This window comes from Aptenodytes patagonicus, chromosome 3 (assembly GCF_965638725.1).
Source record: "Aptenodytes patagonicus chromosome 3, bAptPat1.pri.cur, whole genome shotgun sequence".
In the NCBI taxonomy this organism is placed as follows: domain Eukaryota; kingdom Metazoa; phylum Chordata; class Aves; order Sphenisciformes; family Spheniscidae; genus Aptenodytes; species Aptenodytes patagonicus.
The window spans coordinates 83,462,785-83,478,338 of NC_134951.1; the positions used below are offsets into that span (position 1 = coordinate 83,462,785).

The window sequence follows — 15,554 nt, forward strand, 5'->3', positions numbered from 1 at the left end:
ATAAATCACTAAGTTATAAAATGAAAATTTCTCAAACTCTTAATGTTTAAAGCCAAATCATAACTTGGGAGGTTTACAAAACTGCCAACTGTATTGTTGTCTTCATTTTAAAAGCACCCTTGTGTGCTATTTCACCCCAGAGCTACAAATTATATTTTCTGTCACAGAAATTCACTGTAATTTAGATCTGAATAAAGAGAAGAAATTCAGCTGGAATATTATTGCGTCACCTGGGATTCAAGACCACAGACGTACCTGGACATGGAACCTTCTCACACTTCTCTGTTTCACGCCCGTTTCCCACACAGTTTTTCCCACCCATCTGGGGGATAGGGGAATTGCAGAGGCGGATGCGGGTGATATTTCCTGTTCCGCAGGTAACTGAACAGGAAGACCAGGGAGACCAGTGACTCCAGCCACCATCTTGACGTACTGCCAGAGAAAAGAGCAAAACTCAAGGAAATAGCCCACCTGCAGCAGTAATACAAACTCACTTGTGAAGTTGACCTTCTAACAAGCCTCTCACCACATCTGATGAATGTCCCATTTCTTTCCTACCGCTGTCACTTACAAAGCCCAGCATGTCAGCTCAGACATTCAAGTACAGATTTCTTAAGAATCTCGGTGACCAACATGTGACTAACATGCACGTTAGATATTTTATTTAAAAATAAACTTGTTCCAATGAAACAAATACTTGTTTAAAATGCACATTTGGACATCTAGCAGCTTCAGCAATAGCCTTAAGTACTATAGCAGCCTGGATATAGCAGCTACCTGCAATAGTGTTAACTACAGTTCTGGAGACACAGTATGATCCTTTTAAGTGCCTTAAATATAAAAGCAGTTTGATATTTTGCAAAAGTCTTCCATGATTACTGTATTCCTAAAAACTACTAAGCTAATGGAATGGGCCAATAATCACAAATGAATTGCAGATCAAAATGTGGCCCCATGTATCATGATTATCAACTGAGTGTTGTCTCCAAACTGACTTCAAACAAGAGACTCCAGTTGATAATGTTAAAGAAAAGATCACCCACTATCTTTTTGTTTAACAGAGCTGAGCCCAGAATGCACATACCTATTAAATTGTCAGGAGAAGGAGAAATATTTGAAAAGAGGGAGATGACAAAGAATCTAATGATAGCTACTTTAATTATGCATATATCAGTGTTCAAATACATACTGTTCTGACTAGTGAGCGTTCATAGCAAATTCAGACTAAGCTTGTTTTTGCTTAGAGAAGTCCAAAGCAGCTTTAAAAAAAGGAAGAAGTTTTATTACTTACTGCGATGGTCACACTTCTTAAAGCTGCACATCCTTGTCTGGATGTGCGGGCCTGTACAAGCACTCCTGGTGACATCACACGACCTTCCTCGCATCTGAGTCCCAGAGCCACAGGTAACTGAGCACTTTGTCCAGTCTGACCACGGTGACCAGCCTTCCTCACTGTCATCAGCTGCAGAGCAAAAGGTACAAAAAAGTACTTAACACTGAAAGTCGCTCTATTATCCTACTCAGAAGATTTTCACTTCTCTTTGTGTGTAGAACATACGCTTCGTCCTTTCTTTTTCTAATTTTGCTTTCCCAAGCTGCCACTGCAAGTTATGGACTTATGGTTTAATGTAATGAGAGGTTAGCACAGATAAGAATCCTGGATCTTCATGAACTTGCATGCAGCGTGTTTGCACGAGGCACTGACTGTTGGAGGAAGAAGAACATCTTATCTCTAGAATGGACTGAGCCAAAAACTCGAGTTCCAACTGCCTTTGAGTTCAGAACATAGGTCAGTATGATGAGATGTGGCCCCCACCTCTGAACACAACATAATGGTGAACGTGATCAAGGGCACATTTTAAGAATATGCCCTATGCTTGAATAGGCAAAAAACTCTGAGTATATTCCAATGCATTTTTATTTAGAACATCTAAGTAACTGTTTTCTTCTGCAATAGACCTGTCTAGTACAGAGTGAAATGTACTGAACCCACACTGAAGTCACTTAATTAGTGAAACTACTAAAGCTATTGTCACTCCAAAGTCTAGTTCACAGCCTGCAATGCTGTCTTAAATGAACCTTGACAATCTGTTCCACATTAAGTAAAGCATTATACCAGAAGAGGATATACGACAGAGAAGAAATCAGAGTAACAGAATGACAAGAACAGAGAGGAAAAATAACTTGCACTCTTAATAAATATTGCATCAAACCTCGTGAAATTTTTGATCGGGAACTTCAACGTCCTCCACAAGGAGACAAGAAGACATCCTAACCTACGTTAGTCTGTTTTAACTGGGCAGTATGGAAAAGAAATAATAGTGCACAGCGCTATTGCAAACCAAAAAAAAAATCAGAATGTCCAGCCTTGGAAAACACAACTAGGGAGGAGTATGCATCTACCCTTTAGTGTCCAACTTCGCTAGGCAAGTTATCAGCTTACTTCTAAGCAACTGAAGAGAGACCAACTTCTCCAGAAAGTAACTTCAAGCAGCCAAGTTATATGTATACAAGGATCATATGAAGTAAGTTTCTTATTTGATCTTACCTGCCTCAACCTCTTACTTGTTTTGACCTCTCCAGCACAGCAGAAGTGACTTTAAATATTGCCAAAGAGTACCTCTTCCTTTGGCTAAATACTCACAGTGAGAGCAGACTGGACAGCATTCGCCTTCAATAAAAGATGGATCGGCACAGGAGACTGCTGGGCAGGTGATTTGATGGCACACAATTTTTGAATCCTACAGGCAAAGAAATCAGCTTACTGACTTATGCTCACATACAGAGGCAATAAAGGCAGGCATCTGGGGAAAGTTTCATATGTGGAAATTCTTTGATTTGTTCTAAATGTCATGGACATGGGGACTACTTTTTATAAATATCAGTAAGTCTAGGCCAAGCTCTGAGTCAGTGTGACCTGACCTGGAGCAAACCCACTATCCATTTTTGCAGAGAAGAATGTTTCCAAAACCTTACCTGGCAGGTGCATTTGGTGCAGCTATCTACAATCCAGCTTTCATTATCTGCAAAGACACGGCCATCCTGCCAGCAAACCGACTGGTTCTTCAGTGTTTTGTTAGGCCCAATCAATTCCCACATAATTTGGTTCTCTTCAGACTTGAAGATGAAGCAAATGAAAAAAATTGTGTACTTTGTAAGCAAACCATTTTAAATAAGACAAAACTGAGACACTACTAGATTTCATTCTTCCATGTATTTTTTATACATTTATGTACATAAAGCAGAAGATCTCAGGTACTTCAATACTGCATAGCAATTCTCCAGTTAATAGTACAAACACAGTCACACAATACTAAGGGAAATCTGTTCTTAGCAGTTTTGCTTTCCTCCAATACAACTCATCTTCAGATGGGAAAATTTTAGTCCTGAGACATGTGGCATAGTAATAAACTTCCTTCAGAAAGGATTAACTTATTCAGAACAAGAAGAGAGGCAGACTTCAGTAACATGTCACCGTCTTACTTCAACTACAAAAATCCCATACATTTACTTACCGTTTAGGTACCCTGTGTACATCAGCCGCTTGCTGATGTATTCATAAATGGTATAAGCATGGTAACAACACTTCAACAGTATACTGGCAAGGTTGGGTTCGTTAGCTTTCAATTTCCAAACCTGCTGTACCTTTAAGAGGATTGATTTCCTCTGTGTATGAGTGCGTGTGTGTGTGTTTTTTTAATCCCAGTCTGTGAAAACCAAGCCTTCATTAAAGTGTTATACTCAAGAATTACCTAACTAGACACTCTGAAAAATGTAGGTCATCTCTACATTATGTAGATATACCAACAGGTATGCACATGTACATACAGAAACCTCTATTAACTGCCTGTGGTATAAAACAAAGAAGGAAAGAGTACTGCCCAACAGACCTCTTTTGGTTCTTCAGCCTTACAGGTACCTACCACTTTTTGGAGGTTATCAGCTAAGTTGTTCACCACGATGCGCAGGCCAGTGAGCTCTGTGAACATCGTTCCCAGCTCTTCACAGGAGCGGTCACAGAACTCAGCCTTCTTCTCTGGCTTCTCCCCCACGTACTCGGTGGTGACAGCAGGGCTCAAGTGAAGGATTTCAGTGCTCTCGTTGATGGTGTTCACTTCAGCTGGTAGCAAGAGAGGAAAAAAGAAGAGCTGCATATACAAAGTTCTTCCACAGATTACAGATTCCTGCTGAAATCACAGATTGGCACCCATGCGTAGGGTTTAAACACATCCATTTTGGCACAGCTTCATGCTAGATTATACCCATGAATAAAAGAGAGGGGTTAGATGTCAGCCGGTTCCAATTATAGGCTTTCCCTTTTCAAAATTAAGAGCCAAGCTGTGTCTCACTCGGCCCTCACTTTAAAACGCTGTTGGCACTGCAACACATTAATTTATGAAGAAGGCATAACAAAAGGACACTATCAAAAAAGCAAGCCCATTTTATCCACTCAGTCATGAAAGGTTCCAGATTTTTTCATGACCTATCACATTTTCTCAATGCAGAAAAAAAGGTAGGAGAAAGTTTCCTTGCAGAAAGTCATTGTCCTTGTTCTGCCCATAAATTCCATGGTTACTTGGCTCAAATTTGGACTGTTATGCAATTTACACCATACTCTGGGCTGCTCGGTGTTACACTGCCTGGTGTTAAACTCAGAGGAGCTGTTATAATGATAGTTTAATTCTGAAGTGAAATGGAGGTCGAGCTAAGATCAGGCTGAATATTTGATTTGTCACTCCAAACACTCCTCCATCAGGCAGATCGTAATTAAAACAGAACTTTGCGTGCATTATACAGGGAGAATTGGACATGTTCTAATATCAGTTTAAAAGACCTCCCTGTCTATAGCAAATTCCTGAAAAGGAATATAACAGAAAGCATCAGCAGTAATTAATAAAAAAAGAACACAGATAATTAAATAAAACAGTCTGTGTTCTGTTAATCTTTTAAATCTCCACCAGGTAAGTATCTTACGGATTCCATGGAAGCTTTCTCTAAGGACTCTATGGTACACTCAACTTTGGTATCAACTATACAGAAATCCATGCTACCCTGTCTCTCAATAAAGACTTGCTTACTAGGCTTAGTAATGTTGTAATAACTCAAGGTTACCAAACAGAAAGGAGAAGCAAAGGATATAGCAATATAAAAAGAAGAAATCAGCACAGGAATGTGAGCCATAAGACATATGCTTCAAAACAGCCCAATACCATTCAGTGTTGACAAGTCACAGAAGGTGGAAACGCTTTAAAAATTTTGAGGGCTTGATCTGATGCTTGATTATCCAATGTAAAGTGTTATATTTAAATGTACAAGCAATGAAAATGGGAGCAGGAATATTCTTCATTAATTTAGAAGGCTAAAAATAAAAGAACAAAGAACCAACCCATAAGATGACATTAAATAATTACTTCTCAACCATACTTAAAATGATTGGCTTGATGTGCTTTTCAATTAGCTATGAAGTATTTGCCGCTAGCCAAGGACTACAATAAATTCTTCACAGTATTCCAGAGTTGAAGTAATTGTCCAGCTTCACCTACAGGATGGGAGAAAACCAATATACCACATAGCAGGTCAGAATTCTGTGTCATAACTGTTTACTTCAGCTGCTTTTTGATTCCCTGGAAAGAATGCAATTTTCCTACCGCATTGAAAGACTAGGTTTCTCAGATTCTCCCGTAGCACTTCTCAGGTCATTAATTTCATATTTTTCAAGCCAACATGGAGTGTGCCTTGACCGGAACATTCTGAGGACATTAATAAAGCTGCAATCTCAGCAGGAAACATAAACCAAAACTATGTTAGAAGAACTAAATCCACACTTCCTACTGATACTTGGCAGCGACTGAAAGAAGATGCCTGGGGATCACTGGGAAATCAGTTCTACGCTGCTGGCTTCCTGCTAATTTCCTAAGGACCACATGATTATCTTTAAAACGAGAAACCAGAAGAGCAGAATGTGCATCCTTTCACATATGCAAATGTCATTCTGTTGATCTAGCTGAAGAAGGGATTTTATTGATGTGCCTGTTTAGGCATGTTTTTGTCATCTCCTACCCAGCACTGTGTGTAAGTTCTGCCTAAAGTATTTGCAACCACCACACTACAGATACTTTCCTATCCTCAACCCAACAGCAATCCCAAGCTACCATTTCACCATACCTCACGTTCTCATACTAGGATTAAAGATACAGTAGGAAAACACAGTCCTGCCTCTGAAAAAGCAGCAGGCTTTTTATGTCCTCAGAGCTGAGGGCACTTCACTGGTAACATCTGCCATGTGGGACACTCACACGTAAATTTGGCATCTTAGTGTCTGTACCACAGCTTAATGGGTGGGCCATCAAAATGAGAAAATACTTATGTACCTTGTGGTCAGTAACATATCGCCCATGGCTTTTCAACTGTAGTAATTAAGCTGGATAGGCAATGCCAGAAAATCAGCCACGCATTAACAAGCCTCTCAAGTCATTTTGATGGCCTCAAGCCACAGTCTGCCATTAGCCCTCTTCTGTTGTTGCACAGGTAATTTCCATCTTGCAGTGTTCTATTGGTGTTGCAAAGTAAAAGTAAAAATACTGTGAATTGAACTATTTGCTAATACATCCCAAGAAGGATAAAACAAAAAAAAATCTGTACAATTTATCGGACCTGAAAATCTGGTAGTTGATAGGTGTGATAACAAATACATTAAAAAAAATATTATCTGTTGGTTATTAGCTGCAACAGCTGAAGGGTATAAGAATTCCTCCTAAGGTATGTATCAGCATGCAGAACTCAATTATCCCTTTAGGCTCCCATTGGCTTCCTTTTCAGAGCAGAAGTCAGTAACCTCCCATTTTTACTTGACGGTATTTCTAAACATTTGGCCAACCTATTTCCCTTTGCAGTGATCAACCAGTAATAATGTAAAACATTTGAAGACACCCTCTTTCGTTGGTTTTGCTGGTTCAATCTATCTACATCTAGGGACCTCATCCTCTTGAAGGAGACTGTTCCGCCTCTGATGGTTGAATGTGCCCTCAAGGTTCTACTTCATCTTCTGGGAATTTTGTTTCCACTGGTAAATGAAGTAGGATAGCTGAACTGCATCCTTCCTGAAACCATCCTTCTCTTTTATTCAGATTACAATTAGACCTAAATACACATTCTATTTTCCCACAGCAGTTCTGCTCCTCAAGCATTTCCTTCCACTAACAAAGCTGAAAACCAGTAATAAGTAGTTCTGAGTAGTTTCTGGGTACAGAAAACAGCTTGGCTGGGGTAGATGACAACCAACAAATGAGGGCATATCTTCTTGCCTGTGTCATCTAAGGCCACTTCCATTCTAGCCCACGTGACTCATTTCTAACACATCATCACACTTGTGTCTGAGGTCCTGCAGCAGGGCACACCTGTGGAACGTACAAAATAACCAACCAATATCTTTTATCAAGATTTAAAAACAGGCTAGCAAGCTCAGTTAAATTTTTTGTGCATTTACATACATACACAGTCCTATACAGATATATACATACATATATAGACACACATTTATATAGCTTATAGAAAGTTTTCGTTACAAAATCTCAGTACTCTGGCCCCCTTTGAAGAAGTTAAGACCTGCTACTGCTTAATTTATAGGTTTTTGCATAAACAAGGAAAAAAGTTTTCCATTTCAGATGGTAGGAGTTTCAAATAAAACCCCAAAGTCCTGCCTGCCTTGTGTACCTACCACGTGGAATCAGCTGTCTCTGATTCTTGACTGAGCTCCTGACGGTTACAAACACTGGAAAGTAAAATAGCCAGCACCTCCCATGAGCTGAAGTACAAAACCTTAGTGCATACTTGACAAATTTTCATAACTCTTTCATGATGAATCCAATATACTCCCACACACAGAGGGCTCCCCTCCTGGTGAGGTCAGCATGAACTGGACTAACAAGAACACATGGCAGCTTGTCACATACATGCCTTCCATACCTCTTGTTTTTTTCTTATTTTCCTTAGGTTGTTTTGATTAACAACACTTTGGGATTCAAACTCAAAGCCTCTTTCAGTCAACAAACTTATTGCCAAGAAATTCAGTGTCTTTAAGAGTTGCAGACTTGCTCATTGAAAGTCAGGAGCAGAATTCAGAAGCAACGTTCCCAGTCTTGTGCTCAAAGAATCATGGACATCTCATGGAATAATGTAGGTATTTTCACACATAAGCATTTTTCCTTCTGTTTCTAATAATTTCTTGCTTGACAGCTTTTCTCCCAACTTAAAAACAGAGGCTCAGAGTTATAAACCTAAGCAATAAGAACTAACATAGTAGCCTAGAGAGTAGAAATAGTCTCTCAATATAGCTAACAAATATATTCTTATTACCACCAAAAAGCAACTGAATTTTCTTTTTCAAATAAGATTCCTCTACCATTTCAGAGGGATCTGTTGCATGGGTTTAGGATAATAGGTCACCATTGACGTTTCTCATTTTCAGAGTCAACTGAACAGTATTAATGAGGTAAAAAAGCCTTACTTGACTGGCTTCTCTGGCATCCTTTTTTACGCAGAACATCCTCTATTGAGGTATCAAAGATTAACTGAATATTTTGCAAAAGACCCTGTAATAATAATAAAACAAAAATTAAAAAAGTTAGATCAATTTAGGATTAACCAATAACTGGTCTGTCTCAAACCCAAGCTACTGACTGGATTTAGCCATAAGTAAATACGTAAAAAACAATCTACAAGGCATTCAACCTGACACACACTGAAAAAAAATTCTGTTGATAGTTTTGTTAAATACAATTTCAATACTATAACCAATAAAATCAGGTATGTTCTCAAATAGGTCATAATACAACAGTTATTAATCAGCAATGGGTTCAAATCTCCATTTCCATAGAGCGTGTTTTAGATTGTAGCTCTATGAGACATTCATCACGAGGTCAAAGCCAACTTTTGAAGTTCCTGCCCCATCACACTTCCATCCTTAGCCAATCATTCCCATGCACTTCACTGTCTCTTCACTTGTGCTGGCACTACCCTGAGACAACACTATAAAACCAGACCAGTATCTTTTTCACTTTAAAAAAAAATCTCAAAAAAGTAAAAAATTACTTTAAAAACAGATTACTTCAGTGACCCACTTAACAGTACAGCTCCAAAACCAGTTCTATGAGCACAACTGATGGGCTAGGAAGGGAGGCAGGAATGGAGAGGCTGTGGGCAAGAGCTTCTGGCTTTCCTGCCAAAACTGGTCACCCTATGGAACCACACCAGCATGTCACGCTCTGGCTGACAACTAGATGGCACAACAGAATGAGAAAGAAAGGGCTTTTCAAATTTTTGAAGCCTTGAGTTCAAGTTTGATTTCAGCTGTGAGTGAAAAGAAGCCACCCTCAATGCACTTGGGCCAGATCACATCACTGTATGAGATAGGAAGAAATTTTCATTTTCTAGGAAAACCAGAAAGTTTCTAATTGCTTCATTCTAAAACAAAAGAGAAACAATAAATGTTTTCCACAAAATGAAAAAAAAAAAAAATCTCATTTACAGGACTGATCAAAACATTTTGTTCTATTTTTTTTTTCCAATTTTTTTTTGTTTTTTTGTTTTTTTTTTTTTTAAATTGAAACGAAAGTTTATTCAGAATGGCAAACCAAGATACTCTGTTAGGGGATGGGCCAACATCACATGCTTCAGCTCCATTAAAAATTCTTTCTTTCCTCCATGTTTCTTTTTCAAATAAAATTTAACAAATATCGACAGGTTCCTATGACTTGAACAGATATATTTCAACAGAAAAATAGGTCTCAAGAAATTTCCAAAGAATTCTACAAATCACTACAAAAACGCAACATGTTCAGAAGTCTTAAATCTGGAAAAGAAAGTGGATGATTGCTTAACCATCCACCGTAAACTGGTTTTGTGCACTTTTCCTGGCCTTAGACTTTGCTTTACCAGTCCTTTGTTTTCAGGAACCCCCAAATTCACACAACACGGATCCAGCAATGAATAAAAACACACTCTGGAGAAATTCTGCTTGGGAACACCTATGACCCCACCAAATCCAAGAGGTGTTGGGAGAACAAAGCTACACCTATTGCATCTTCTCAAACCAGTTGCAGCCATGTCCTTACCTTACCAGTGACCTGAGCTCCTCCAGGTTACCTACCCTGAAATGATTCTCCCGAATGGACCCTTTTGCCACATACATTCTGCTGTTCTCTGCTTTCAGCTGCTCATAGAAAGGCTCCTCCAGGATGAAGCTGTCAATAAGGTCACAGCCAACATAGAGGTTGTAGTTCTCCCCTGTTATTTGCACGGTGAGGTTCTTCCACTGCGAGTCGGCAAGGTCCACGTCCTCCAGGGAAATCACATTCTGGAAGCCATCCACCCAATAGATAAGGTCCAGGGTGTTGGCCCGGCCATTGGAAATGATCTCAAACTGCCTCTCACTGATGCCAGGACCCTCTAAAGCAAGGATAGTGCCTCTAGATTGCCTGTCCTGTCTCAGGGTGGCTGAAAGGATAAAGCCCTCATTTTGCCGTATGAGTTTGACAATCTTTTTTAATTTCTCTGGTTTACACGGAGGTATATGGTCAAACCGAATGAAACGATATGCTGGGATAGCGGGGTCTGGACCCCGAAACAATTTTGCTCCAACTGTCTTTCGGTTTATGTTACTGATTTGAAGTAAATCAAAGGCAGTCTCCTCTTCCTTGTCACCATCTGAAAAAGTTAACAGTGTGTGACAATATGTCTACAAAAAGTATTATAAGAAACACAGCTCTGCACACTATACTTAGTAACTGCAATTATATGGCAGACGTGAAGATCAGCAGAGTAAACCCAGTACTTTCCTACCTCCGCAAACAGAACTGTTCCTACTAGCCTGCAAGTGAATCGTATTTTCCACCTGTCATTTTCATTTACATGACAACTCTCGCTTTCTCTGTGTGTAGGTATAAATAAGTTTGATTATATAACTAAACATATGGCTATATATTTATAGCACTATATAATACACACTTGTATATATATACATGCTGTATGTTCATGTATATGCCTACGCATGGATGCATGTAACAATGTAATCATTAAATATTTTTTATACATATGAATGGATAAGGAAGTTGAGCCAATTTCTATATTTTGACTGTCAGCTAATAAAAATCAAATTATGAGAAGCCATGTGGCCACATGACAACAGGAAGCAAGAGATTTGCTTTTTCAAGATTCAGGCCAAGAAGACAGATGTAAATGAGGGCCTGGCATTCTGCCAGTTTACATCCTACTTATATTTGGTCTGTAGAGGTCTACTTCTCTTCCTCTATCTTTTTAAAATGTTCACCCCACTCAATGATTCTGTTTATGTTACTTTCACCATACATTTCCACTGCAGAGGAAAGTATAATAGCAATTATTTCTGAGATTATATACATTTTGATCAACAATTTCTAAAGAAAACAATTTTTCGATATTTGTTGGGGAATCTTCATTTAACAGTAGGAAGATGTATCTACCAAAAAAACCCCCCAGCAACTACTATTCTAGGCACTTCTAAAAAAATCGTATATGATTACTTTGCCCGCTGTAGCTCAGGTAAGCCAATGTTTTACACCAACTTTTAGCTTTGGGAGTTACTCTATACCTACTTAAGAAGCGTCAGAACTTACCCTGAGCATTTGAGGAAACCCACAGGGTTATCAACACAGCAAGCCACAACAGCCCACTCCTCTGCAGCATAACTCCTATGAATAAATTGAAAAGTAGTAAGTACTAGGGAAATAATACTTATCAACTACAAATATTTTACTTTACCTCATGAAATGCTATAAAGAGAACTCTCACTATACATATAAAATCAGATTTTCTATCTTGTCTGATTCTTGTAACACCTATTCTGGGGTTATTCTTGATGCCAGAAGTAAAACATGACATCAAGTGAAGGGAATAGGAATTCTTGACAATAAAGCTCCTTTTTATGCAAATGTCCCTAATAATAAAAAGGAAAGACATACAGAAAATACATGCTATTATTGTCTCCACGATTTTTCAGCAGCTGGCACAGGGACCACATGACACTACACGAGATACAGCATATTAGTTGCTGCATCTTTACTTTGGAGCACAACGTTCAGCTGAAATTCCTTGTAGGATAATGGGATCTCAGTAGATGCTGGTTCCGAGTACTAAGGGTACTTCTCAGTACCTTTTTCAGTGTCACCATACAAAGTCCTCTCTCTTTCTTGTATGCATATATATATCATTTACCCGTTCTTACACTCCTCTGTACCCAAGAGCTAACCCCATAGCTGGATGAAGTGACTTTCAACGTGATGCTATTTTTGCCCTGCAGCACGATGCAGTTATAAGCCACGTAATTGCATCTCCATATGTGTGTGCGCTCACAATGAATGGAGCAGACTGCATTCACTGGAACGCGTAGACATTTATTTCCCTGGATACAGCCACGTCACTTCAACACCGTGCTAACTCCACACATTTTTGGAAGGACTCAGGGATGCCACCTTTTACTGTCAAGACTTTCTTTTTTCCCTATTACCCATCACCCCGAGGTATCACCGCTAACGCCAATTACCGGCAAACTCCGGGAAACCTCTTTCACCTCTCAAACCCAGCGCCCCTCCCGTGGGACCCTGCCCGGACAGCTCCGCCACAGCCCCCGCCAGCGCGGCGTGCTCGGCCGCGGGCACGGCTGCTGGCAGCGCCCGGCGCAGCGGGCAGGTGCCGCGCACCGCCTCCGGCGAGCATTCCCCGGGGCAGTCCCCTCATCTTCCACCCCGAGCACCCGCGGGGCCGCGGGGCACGGCAGGGCGGGGCGCCCACCCCGCTGCCCGCGGCGAGCTCCGCCCGGGCGGCGGGCGGCCGGAGCGGCCCTCGCTGCCTCCCCCGGCCCCGCCGGGCGGCAGACGTCCCCCGGAGGGGGCTTCACGGTGGGGCACGGCGCCTTCCCGCCTTGCGCCTCACCTGGCATGGGGAGAGCCGACGGCGCGCTGAGGCTCTGCCGGGGCGATGCCGGTGGGGAGTGGAGTGCGGTGCTCTGCCGCCGTCGCAAGTCCCTCCGCGGCCCGCGCCGCCGCCTTTATGGGCTGCAGGCCGGGCCCCGCTGTCAATCAGCGGCGCCGGGGCGCGCCCCCGGCTCGCCCCTCCGCGGCGGTGACATAACCCCCCCGCCGCCCCCTCCCCACCGGGCGGCCCGCACTCGCCTACCTGCGAGGCCATCCCGGCCCCGGGCCCTCCCCTGCACCGCCCCGCGACCGCCCGACCGCCCTCCGCGGGCGGTGCAGGGGCGGTGCGGGAGGCGGGCCGGGCGGCCGGGACCTCCCCCCAGGGAGCGGAGCGGCGCGGAGGGGTGGGGGCGGCCGAGAGCGCCCGTCGTGCCCCTGCCTCGCCCGCAGTTTTGCGGGGGGACGAGCGCGGCCGCCCCGGCGCGGCAGAGCCCCCGGGAGGCGGCGCCAGGCCCCAGCAGCGGGGCTCCGTGCGTGGCCGGGACCCGCCGCCGGGGCCTTCCGAGCCCGGTCCCCGCGGGCGGGGAGCGCGGCACCGGCCCCTCCGGCCCGGCCCGGCCCCTCCGGCCCGGTCCGGCCCGGCCCAGCGGGTCGGGCGCTTCGCGAAACCTCGTCGGCTGAGAGCTCGGTGCTCTTGCCGCCACTGCGGCAAAACTCTGCCTTCCCGAGGACCGAATCCTCTCATTTTTATCCTTTTTATTTTTAAACGAGACATGCCCCAGTCACCTTTCCCCCCTCCGTTTGTAACGTGCGTATTGGAGCAGCTTCTCAAGTGAGCCCCCGCACCCCGGTCCCTCTTCCCTCTATGGGATGCATCACCATCCCCTTTGATCTCAAAGAAGGCACGGTGGGGAGGCATGCTCCTGATGGAGGGAGCCATGCGTCAGGCTGATGAAAGCAGCACACAAGAAATCTCACCCTTACGCTGCTGCCAGCCTCGTTGGGAGGACTGGAAAATATCTCCACAAGCAAGGGCTCCAGTCCCAGCACTTGGACTAGTGGGTCACCCTGCTGAGGAGCAGCCAGCCTGGCTGAAGGCACCATGCTCCATGTGGAGCAGAAGAATGGAACGCTGCGGTGGGTCCACAGAACCTGCCCTGACACGCGGAAACATTTCAGAAGTCAAACAAGAAGACCAGGATCCCCGCTGCTGAGGCCCGATCTGGGGTTGCAGAGTATCTGTGGAAGGATCCTGCAGCTGATGCGAAGAGGCATGGATTTGGCTGAGTTTCCTGCAGAATCCAAGAAATGGAGCCCAGTCAAATGTATAGGTGGATAAACACCACAAATGTTAAAAAGAAAAAAAAAAAGATAAAGAAAAAACAGCGCAGGAAGTCATCAACTTTGCTCATCACAATTTGAAATTCCAGTAGAAAAGGTGTTGATGTTTCAGAACTCGGAAGACTTCGAAAGGCTCAATCTGTCACTAGAGCAGAAAACGCCAACTCAATCATCGCTGCCTTTCCTTTTGCCATGGAAGCTCCTTCCAACTTGGCTGGCCTTGGCCTTGCAGGGTAGCGGGAGCCAAGGAGCCTTCCCTTTTCTCACAGGGTCCAGGGGACTGAGCCAAGCCAGGAGGGAGAGGGCTTTTTTGTCTTCCTAAGACATTTGGTTTTCAGTTTTGCGAAACCTCAAGAATTTAAAAAAATAGCTAATGAAGTTCACAAAACCTCAAATTCTACTGAGTTTACTCATTCCCCCTACTATATTAAGACTTAGTCTTTATATCTATATATGTAGCTGTATGGTGTGTTTTCCACAAGACTTTGAACAGCACTGGCACAACTCTCGTCAGGAAGCTGCTCTGGGTTTACAGTTGGAGAAGAGAGGGCAGCAAAGTGTTTAGGAGACCTAGAAGGTATCTTTGAGATAGTGCAGTTTACTATTGGTACATTCATATACGAACACTTTTTACAGTGGAAATTTTTAAGTCAGTAAAAGGACAGTGCAAAGTAAAGAGACAAATTTTATCGTGATTGCTTTTAACCAGCTACCTCATAACAAAACTCTTCTTTCCATCTCTGTGGGTATTGCAGGAATGAAGGATCGATAGCATATTGTTTCAAGCCGAGTGATTTACATATAGGACGGTGCCCTTTGAGAAGACAGATTTGGTTCTATTCTTTCCACGACTTTGAAAATGCTCGCTGCTGACTTTCCCCTGGCCACCTTGGAAGAGGTAAACATCCTCTTCTTTCCAAGATTCCTGACGGAAAGGCTCACAGGAACGAATGCGCACTCTGCTTTCCCCAGCTAGCCAACGTACACACGCAAACATTGGAATTACGTTCATGTTTCTCAATCTACCTGCTTTTTTAGTACAAGGTGAAAGTGAGCAATGGTAATTAGGGAGATAATAAAGTCAGATTTACTAACATTTAGGAACACTAGTGAGGTAACAGTAGTTCTCATGCTAATGGTTTTCTGTAGTGTTTTACCTTTCATTGTGTTTTGCTTCAGCCTGGCACATCAGGCATGAGCACAGGTCCTTAACTTCTCATTTCTTTGTGCACCTCCCTTTGCCTTTTTCAGTGTACTGTTTGGGTT

At 42.8% G+C, this 15,554-nt stretch overlaps 1 protein-coding gene across 1 annotated transcript in view; it reads right to left on the reverse strand.

Moving 5' to 3' along the window:
* The window catches only part of THBS2 (thrombospondin 2), a 34,828-nt gene extending 21,782 nt beyond the window's left edge, over positions 1-13,046 (reverse strand). Inside the window, exons 1-9 of the mRNA XM_076334034.1 lie at positions 12,967-13,046; positions 11,652-11,726; positions 10,148-10,704; positions 8,507-8,591; positions 3,924-4,120; positions 2,977-3,117; positions 2,645-2,741; positions 1,292-1,462; positions 256-432 (exon numbers count right to left, since the gene is read on the reverse strand). Coding sequence (XP_076190149.1) covers positions 256-432; positions 1,292-1,462; positions 2,645-2,741; positions 2,977-3,117; positions 3,924-4,120; positions 8,507-8,591; positions 10,148-10,704; positions 11,652-11,726; positions 12,967-12,973 — 1,507 coding nt within the window. The 5' untranslated portion in view covers positions 12,974-13,046. The remainder of the gene's footprint in view (positions 1-255; positions 433-1,291; positions 1,463-2,644; positions 2,742-2,976; positions 3,118-3,923; positions 4,121-8,506; positions 8,592-10,147; positions 10,705-11,651; positions 11,727-12,966) is intronic.
* Between the last annotated feature and the right edge of the window lie 2,508 nt (positions 13,047-15,554).